The 9,379-nt window shown below is 40.7% G+C and overlaps 1 protein-coding gene across 1 annotated transcript; it reads right to left on the bottom strand.

The window, feature by feature from the left end:
• Nucleotides 1-5,552: 5,552 nt before the first annotated feature.
• LOC308410993 (uncharacterized protein) lies at nucleotides 5,553-9,129 on the bottom strand. Its single transcript, XM_080904675.1, has 3 exons — nucleotides 8,907-9,129; nucleotides 6,901-7,236; nucleotides 5,553-6,320 (listed from the first exon to the last, which is right to left on the bottom strand). Exons 1-3 carry the CDS (start codon nucleotides 8,965-8,967, stop codon nucleotides 6,067-6,069), a joined length of 651 nt encoding a protein of 216 aa, XP_080760801.1. The 5' UTR covers nucleotides 8,968-9,129; the 3' UTR covers nucleotides 5,553-6,066.
• Nucleotides 9,130-9,379: the final 250 nt, after the last annotated feature.

Below are 9,379 nucleotides of genomic sequence, written 5' to 3'. Positions count from 1 at the left end.
TTTTAAACACTTACTGTTGTTCTGAAGGATCTGAAACCCTCAAACACTCTTCTGAACATCAGGATGGAAAATTATCCACAGATAAAAACAGTGTGAGGTCGGCAGGAACTTATTTAAGTTTCATTTCATGTGAGCAAAACATTTTACAAAAGTAAATCACTCAAGAATGAAAAGTCAAAAGATAAAATTAAAGAAATTGTGGGCAAACTGACATCTGTAGCAAAAAAATACAGATCAAACCAGCCTGTACATCCATTCACAGACAAACAAATCCCTGAAGTCAGAAATGGGGATTTGTTTCACTGACGTATTTTGTTTTGAATAAAACCAAATACTCTGCAAACACTCCGGGTGTGTTTTCGACTCAGAGGCCCTCCCAGCACACAGGAGTAGGGGATCAAATCACGTTACTTGCTTAACTACCTGCAGTCCCTGCACGTACCTCCACCTGGGAAATTATATTATTGCAATCGCACTAATTAGTCCAACAGATCCTCCTGTCTGACCTGCAGGCGAGAAACATCTCTCAGGTCTCTGGTCTGCAAACGCCTTGGTGTTCTCCCGGAGACACTGGAAGAGGTGGCCAAGGAGAGGGAGGTCTGGGTGTCTCTGCTTAGGCTGCTGCCCCCATGACCCTGCCCCAAATACCGCAGCAAAACTGATCGATGCATTAATCTATATAATTATATTATTATTCCATATTTGCTCATGAATTACTTGTGGTTCCTTTGGCAAAGACCTGACTCCATCTAACTGATTCTGCCTTGGAGCAGTGATGTCCTGATAATATGTGAATCTAACATATAAGACACACAGGACTTCAGACCAGATACAAAACAGTAATGGAGTATGTTTCCTGTTTCGGCTTTAGGTTGTTTCTGCTTTATATCATGTCACATAAAGTCTGACAGCTTGTCATGAATTCAGATGAAGTGTTTTCAGAGATTAAACTTGCTTCACACTAACTGCACATCACATTCATCTGGAACCAGTAACCCACTTAATCCACTTCCCAGTTCGTATCCCTGTTTCTGATCAGAATCATATTGAACACTGGTCAGCATAACTCTGGTGCACAGCATGATGTTCAGGTTTAGGATGTTGAGGGCGGGGCTAATACTCTCCTGGTCAGACTGTTTGGTGATCTGGACTCTTTGGTTTTGTGTCCTTTTGAAGGATCGACAGGACCAGTGTCACTGTCCTGCAGCTCCCTACCACCTGGTGGGACATTGTTCATAATATTGTAAAAAAGGGAAAAAGGACTGCAGATAATTTGGCTGCAAGAAACATTTCAGTCCTTTAATGATGTTTCTCTGGCAGTTCTGCTGTAATCACAGCAACTTATTACATCAACTTAGTCTCCTTTTCCTGACCAGTTTCCCTTTACTTGGATGTCATCACAGTGGGTAGGTGACCTGATAAGGACTTAGAAAAAGAGAAGAGCCTGTGATGTAAATGTACAGAAACAGCAACTATCTGATGCTGTAAACCCCATTGTCATACAAGCATGTGAATTGCTCAATAAACATATCTTGGGAAAAAAAGAAAAAGAGAAATGTGCTGAGAATCTGAATGACTTTATACAGGTCTCATTAAAAATGTGGTGGAGGATGTCTGCTGTGGAAACCAAAATGCACACAGTGTGTTTGTACCCTGATGTTTTTATGCAAATGATATTTAAATGAGAGCAGCCTGTAAAAATATCTCTTCATCACAAAACTGGAAAACATTTAGGGCCAGAGTTACTGACAGTGCAAAGCATTAACATTAAAAAGCCCCTGGATTCATGAAAGAAGCTCAGAGTCACTTTGTGAATGAAAGCCACACAAAATGTTATTGTCTGATAGTTGGGTCAGCTGTTCCACACACATTTAAGGTGGATTAAATGTGTAAAAATGCAGTTCTCCTTTGGAGAAATCCTGAGCTCCACTTTAGTCTCAGTCCACACAGTGCCCAGTGATTTCTGTCAAGAGAACTAACCCTGATATCATGAACATATTGCTTCTCTTTCAGCTTCCTGTCATTGATTTGAATTGCCTCGTTTAAAACCTTAACTCACACTGAAAGCCCTAAATCAGTGCCAGTAATAACTCAACTGAACTGGCTGGATCTTTCTATATAAATTATAATTATTTTTAATCATAGTGAATTGTTAGTAGATCACCCTGAATAACAATTTGTTCTGCTTAGTAAATCTGCCCGATAGCCTACAAAGTGATATAAAGTTACCCAGGCGAGTGGAGCTTGATCAGAGATTGAGCAACGAGAGAAAGATGGAGGATGTGAGTGTTGTAAACAATAAGATCTATTTATGATATTATAACATCATAACATGCAAGAACTACAACTTTCTGTGAGCTGTTGAAGCAGCTCATTAACTGTCTTTGTATTTTACATGGAGGCTAGCATCCACATGCTAGCTCCAGCTAGCATGTCGATTTCAATGTGATCTGCTTTAATTATTAACATATACTGGTTCAGTTTGTCATGTTCGCTGTTTAATAACTAAATAACACAAAAATGTTATTTATACTTGACTTTATGTAAGAATTAACAGTGTGTTTGCCACATCTGGCAAAGCAGATAGCATGGAGTGAGGTGATTGTCCACCCAAATGCAGGCACACGGAGACAAGGGTGAAAGATAGCAAAAGCGAGCCTTTATTTCTGGCTGTAAAAATACTATGAACAAAAACCAGACTTGATGAACAGAGGAAAAAACCTAACTGAAACCCAGACTGGGGAAAGCTAAATATGAAACACAAGAAACACAGGAAAACACGCAAACAATCCAAGTGTTTCCCTCAGTTTCCCTGAGAAACTGAGGGAAACACACACCATATATACACGGGGGGAATAGGAGACAGGAAACAGGAGGGGAACACAGCTGGGACTAAGCCGACCTTACGAGACAAGGGGAAGCAAGACACTGCACACAGGATAAGAACTATCAAAATAAAAGAGGAAACACACCTCCGACTCAGACACAAGACACACAAGCTTAACACAGAGACAAGGTGACTAGACATGAAACACGGGACACGGGAAAAGCACAGTGACAGTGTTAGCTGTTAGCATTATTATCTAACCATGCATGCACTCCCTCATGCTCCATCATCCAGGTCATGGTACTTTTAAGAGTTTGAGTTGAAGACAACTGGACCTCTGTTTATGGTCACGAGGATGCTTCACCTCTTCAGTTCTGAAAGCTGATGGAGAGTCTCGGGTGTTTAACTCCTAGTGAGGTTGTGATGTTGGCGGTGGTCCTGAGAGTGGCTCACCCACCCTGCTGTCAACTGAGTTACTGAGGTCACGTGGGTCAAGGTGTGAGTGGGGGCTTGAATGGCCTGGAAGGGATCCCAGGACTATGTTATAGGTAGCCAACACTTTTTCTATGTTTGAACTTAATGTGACCACTAGAGGGAGGCGTGTGCCTGTTAGTGCTGTGAATGCGTCATGACTGTCAAGCTCAATTATGTTTGTACAGTAGTAATAAATACCCACCTCATTCTAAATTCTAAAGGAATAATAATGAATAAAAAGCACCAGAGCAGGTCAGTGTCACAGCATGTGTCACCATGATGATTTACCTCAAAGTGAACCACCTTCGTAGAAAACCCGGTGTTAACCAATAATTACCTGGATAAGTCAAAATCTAGATTCCTGCAGTCGCACACCTGCTAGTTTTGTGCCAAAAGTGAGTTTTGCTGTTTCTATGTGTTTTTGATGTGTGATGATATCTTTACTTATCCTGTTGACTACAGTAGTTACCAACGTATGTCATCTCTGACAGAGCTCCCATGCTCCTCTCACACTGAAGTCACTCAGCCTCTCCAATCATAAACCCTTATTAAGTCTTTTCCTTGTAATAAAACTCTTTTAGTTAAGAGCCTTTGTGTGCTGAGTCATCTTTATGGGTCCAGCTACCGGAGTAATATGTCATTGTGGTGGGCGTGGTTTGTGGCTCAGCTGCAGGGGAGGGGTGGAGCAGTGGGGTGTGGTGCCAGGGGATGCTCCACACACCGTCCTCCATCATCTAATCATGCCCTCCCTATTTCAGCAGGATGTTGCGACCTGTGGGGAGAGAGAGAGAGAGAGAGACAGACATGATGCACAAGCATAAAGGTGAATAAACCGTGTAAAAGTGTTCAAGTCTCTGTAACGCTGTGTGCCTTTGTCCTTTAAATAAAAGATGTTTTTAAAAACACTGACATATGAATCATTAAAAAGCATAAAAAGGCACCTAACTCAAAGGATGAACCAGCAAATAAGCAATTTATTTATGTGACTCAAATTCTTCTAGATTAAAGGGGAAATGTATGAGAAAAATGGCCAATTTAACAAGAAATAACTCAGAAAATAGTTTTTCTTTGATAAAGGAAACTCGTGACTTTGCACATTTGGTTTGCTGTGCTTTATGCCAACATTAGATAACCTAATATAATATTCTTGTCAACTGGATTTGGCAACAGAGAAGTATATGTGTATTATATATATTATAGCACATAATCACCACATTATCATCGGCATCCAAACTTTGAACAGATGTAAACTTTGTTTGTTCAGAACAAACTGATGTAAATTTGTGTATCAAAAACTATAACAAAATGGATGCAAGGACATCACTGGTTACAGGTTCAGATATCAATATGATCAGTGGTACAGCAGGACGCAATCACACAGATTAGAGTAATCTATCCGTTGAGTTTTTTTCTTCTTCTCAAAATGTAACCGTGGCTCAGTAGTCGGCTTGATAGTGTCTGCACTTGTTCAGGCGTGTCGAACTCCAGGCCTCAGGGGCCGGTGTCCTGCAGGTTTTAGATGTGTCCTTGATCCAACACAGCAGATTTAAATGGCTAAATGACCTCCTCAACATGTCTTGAAGTTCTTCAGAGGCCTGGTGATGACCTAATCATTTGATTCAGGTGTGGTGACCCAGGGTGAGCTCTACAACCTGCAGGACAGCGGCTCTACCGGTCTGGAGTTGGACACCCCTGCTTTAGTAGTTCATTTCCATGTCTGAACTTCTTGTAGCTGTGGTAAACAGGCGTTACATTGTGAAGTGTTACTCTTTGTGTTGGACTGCCATCTCGTGGTGCATTTAGGAATTGTTCAGAATCCTTAATGCACCATGCAGTTTTTGCTTGCTTACAAAATCAGGGTGATGAAACTTTATAAGATTGTTATGTGAGTGTTTTAGGCCAATTATGTTTCTTTTTCACAAACCACATCATGTATTATTGTAGAGTCGACCTTACAATATAAAGCACCTTGAGGTGACTGTTGTTGACATTTGGAGCTGTAAAAACAACATTTAATGTCTGCTCCTCATTCACCGTCACATTGCATACAAAACAAACGTTCTGGTGCATGTACGGCTTCTGACTGAGGATTAGTGCAGCAACACAATCCAGCATTAAACTGATGAACACCATTCTGTACAGTTATAAAATAGCTTTTTTGCTACAAGGTGATCCTCAAGCTAACAACTTGCATGTTGGTGTAATGCAGCATGATGTGCATGTGGAGGTGAAAAGAAGACGTGTCAGGCCTGAAATCTGCAGCAGACGAACAACATCACCATGAATCATTTATTTCTGGTTCATCACATGAAACAGCCAATCAGAAGTCTGTTCACAAAACAGATAAAGATCATAATTTCATAACTGCAAGAACATAAAGAAAACCTTTCACCTCTGTACGTTACAAAAACACCCATAATAAAAAACAACATTACACAGGTATAAATGTAAAGATGAGACATAGAGATGAAGACACATTAAGGACATTTACATTGTTCACTTCATCTTCCTGCATCAGGAGCTGAATAGAAGCTGGCGAGGTTCACAGTTCAGAGTCAGAGAGAAACATCTACAGTTCAGCTGCATGAATTTTTAGTTTCATAACAGCACCTAAAACAAGCTTGTTATACAAACTTTTTCACACTGTGCTGCAGTTAAAGAAGAAAAGGCCACACGAGGTTGATATTTTAAACCAACACAAAAAAACTGCTCAATTTAAAGTTAATTTGAATGAAATTAACCTGGATGTTAACGATGGTTCATTTCTAACTTATCTTCAGGTCATCTGTGTAACTGTCCTCCTGCGCAGACGTAAGAGGCTGTGTGATCTCTGGATCATCGTAAGTCTTAGATTGAAGTCGTCTTTGTATCCAAAACCTAACAACACAGACAACAAGAAGCACAGCGGCACAAAGAAACGCAGCAGAAACTGCCAATCCAACAGGTCCATCCTCCTCCCCTCTGCCTTCCTTTCCTCCATCCTCCTTCCCTCCGTCCTCTGTGTGTCCTCCTGTCGGACCTGCAGGTGAGAAACAGGTGTGAGGTGTCAGCTGATCAAATGAAATTAATTGGATTTAAAATGTATTCTTGGGGATAAATATCCTGATGAAGCTTATAATTTATCCTCTAGTAGCTTTAACGTCAGCAGCCTGGGCAATAGATTAGAATCCAGTACGAAACATTTACACGGTTTACACATCACTAAATTAAAACTCTGTGAGTCTGATGTTACACTCAGTGGTTTTAGTGAGATACGGTTTAAAAAGCTGCACATATGAAACATTTTCCCCCAGCAGAGAATCGACATCACACTGAACACATGCTGGACATGACCAGGTTATGTTTTTAACATTAGTCACCATGGTGATTTAACCAGGTAAAAAGAGAGTCTGACACAGGAAGTAACATAGTTCGCTCAGACATTAATGACTCTGTACCGTAAGTAAAAAACAAACAAACAAACAGCCACAAAGACAACAGCTGGAGAAACATCTGTCTACCTCTGACATCCACCAGCTCATCCATACAACAAACACACATCAACAACCAGGAAGCAGCTTCACCTCTGATCACACACACACTCAACTCTATTCACTCACCTGGAGGAACAACAGCCAGGTGGATGATGCTGGGAATCTTCAATGAGTCTGTTTCTGCCATGAACACATGACACTCGTATGTTCCAGTGTCATTAATCGTCACGTTCTTCAGAATCAAAGACACGTCTCCATCCTTCATCTGTCTGTCCTGCAGATCCACCCGGTTCTTAAAAGATGGATGCAGGTGTGTTGAATCAGAGAGACCAGCCTGGTACAAAAGCACATATTCTGGCTTCAGGTCAGCGTTCTTCCAGTGCACAGCTGTGATGTTGTTGTTTGGAGCTCGACATGTCAGAGTGACGTCCTGTCCAGACTCAGCTGTGATGTTTTTCTGGTCTGAAAGAGGAAACAACACAGAGCAGAGAGGTTAAAGGTCAAAGTACAACTATGATCAGAATGATTGACTTTAAATATTTTGTTTATTTCCTTTGACATTTGAGTTTTTAGTCATGTTGGATTTAATGAACCTCTGAACATCCAGCAGGTCACCAGTGACCCACTGAGGGGGAATTTTAGCTTCATGCTAAACATGCAAAGTGTCAGAAACTACAAGATGTTAGCTTCCACAGAACAACAACATGTGCTGATAATAAGTGAACATAATGTGTGAGAGAAAGCAGCCTCTCATTATAAGACACTGTGAGTCTCTGCATGCTGCCTTTATGGAGCTACAGCTGTTTGTATACACTGAACAAGAAGCTTTGTAGCTGCATATAAAAATCAATGTTTGTTTCAGTTCTATGAAGCTTTGAGTATTTTGGATCAGTAGCTGCTGTGTTTGTTGCATCATATTGCTGTAATTGTTTATATGCTTTATATAATCTGAGGTAAGTTGATCTATAGTGTTACATCATATTCTATAAGGATGTTATGTGTTTGTAGACTTTCTGCCCAGTTTGACCCATTTAGCAGAAGTCAGCCTGTTTAAGGCTCTGATATCTATTCTGTGTGACTTACAGCAGTTATGACATGGTCTGATTTTCTCACCCAATAAAGGAATATTTCATATATCAGTCTACTCTTCATTCTATCAGAAACAGTTATCACAGCTCGTACGTTTGCTTTTTACACATATATGTAAGCATTGAGCCAAATTTAGTAATGCCAACATACTGAAGGCACATTTGTCTCTTATCCTCCTAGGACCTGCCGTCCACATATGTGGACATCACATTTTGGGTTATTTAGACCAAAATACTCAATTTTGCTCTGCATGGGCCTGATATCCACGTACCAGGACGTTATACTGCCACTGTTCTGTCAAATATTTTAAACGAATATCCTCATACGTGGCTCTTATTGTTCTTAAAAACAAAAATAAGGTGAAAAAAAAATCTGATAATTCTCTGCTTTTACATTCATCAGACCTCAATGTGCCCAGATATCAAAGAGAAATTAAAAATGCATGTCATGGAAGAGTTCGGGTCTTAGGAGGTTAAATATAATACACCTACATATACACTGTCACAGATACTTGAGTGTCTTCGAGTGAAGATTTAAGGTGATAGGACATAATAACTGCAACTTGAGTCTTTACTGAAGCTCAGTGTTTGACACAGAGTTCACGCACATGTGCTGTACCAGTGTACCTGCACATGTGATGTGACAACAGAAGTGATTTGATTTGAGAGTTCAAACTCACTGCTGTAATAACTTAGAATGATTAATATAATAACTATAATATTGGCCATATCAGCCATACATTTATACAGCCATATTTCGCACATGACTATGAGAGGCGGAAGAGGAAGTAGTTCCTTTGAATGTAGACAATCCGAATGTTATAGCTTCTTCCCACTGTGTTCCTGTTAATGATAAACTACAAATGTACCCTAAATTACTAAAATATCGATATTTTAATGTGAGAATCGATTCTAGAACATAAATGATTGGTATCGGAGGAATCGATATTTCAGGATCGACCCGCACTTCACTACTGCGCGTGCTATTTAATCGTCTTTATGTCAGCGTCAGATATATTTGGGCTTAAAACAGGTAAACCTCACCTGCAGAGACGAACACGACAAACATCAGCGTGGAGCAGAGCGTTGCAGTTACAGCAGACATGTCCGTGATCTCTGTTTCTGCCGATCTGACTCTTAGTTTGTTCTGAGTCTGTTGGCATTTCCTAGTGATGGGACGTTTTGTATCGAGGCTTCGAAGCGTGTGTCGAGTAATGGAGAGGGCGTTTCCGCGATGCGCGTATCGAGGCTTGCTTCATTTATGGGAGGAGCTGAAAATGATGACGTCCGAAGCCTCGCTGTACCACGTGACTGGTTCATGAAGTGGTTTGAACTTTGCCGCGAGCTATGACAGCGATATAAACCCCTCAGACTTCATTCAAAATGTGGGTGTTTGATGGAGAGTTGCGGTTAGTGAGAGTTTGGAGGTTTCTGAGAGTGAGGAGAGAAAGTCAGGAGAGAATGGAGCCAGCTAAGAAGAGGAGGATGTCCTCCCCTGTGTGGGAACATTTTGATCT

The sequence above is a fragment of the Rhamphochromis sp. 'chilingali' genome (assembly GCF_963969265.1).
Source record: "Rhamphochromis sp. 'chilingali' genome assembly, chromosome: 1".
Classification (NCBI taxonomy): Eukaryota; Metazoa; Chordata; class Actinopteri; order Cichliformes; family Cichlidae; genus Rhamphochromis; species Rhamphochromis sp. 'chilingali'.
Note: the sequence above shows the minus strand (reverse complement) of the source record. Positions and strands in the feature narration are given on the sequence as shown.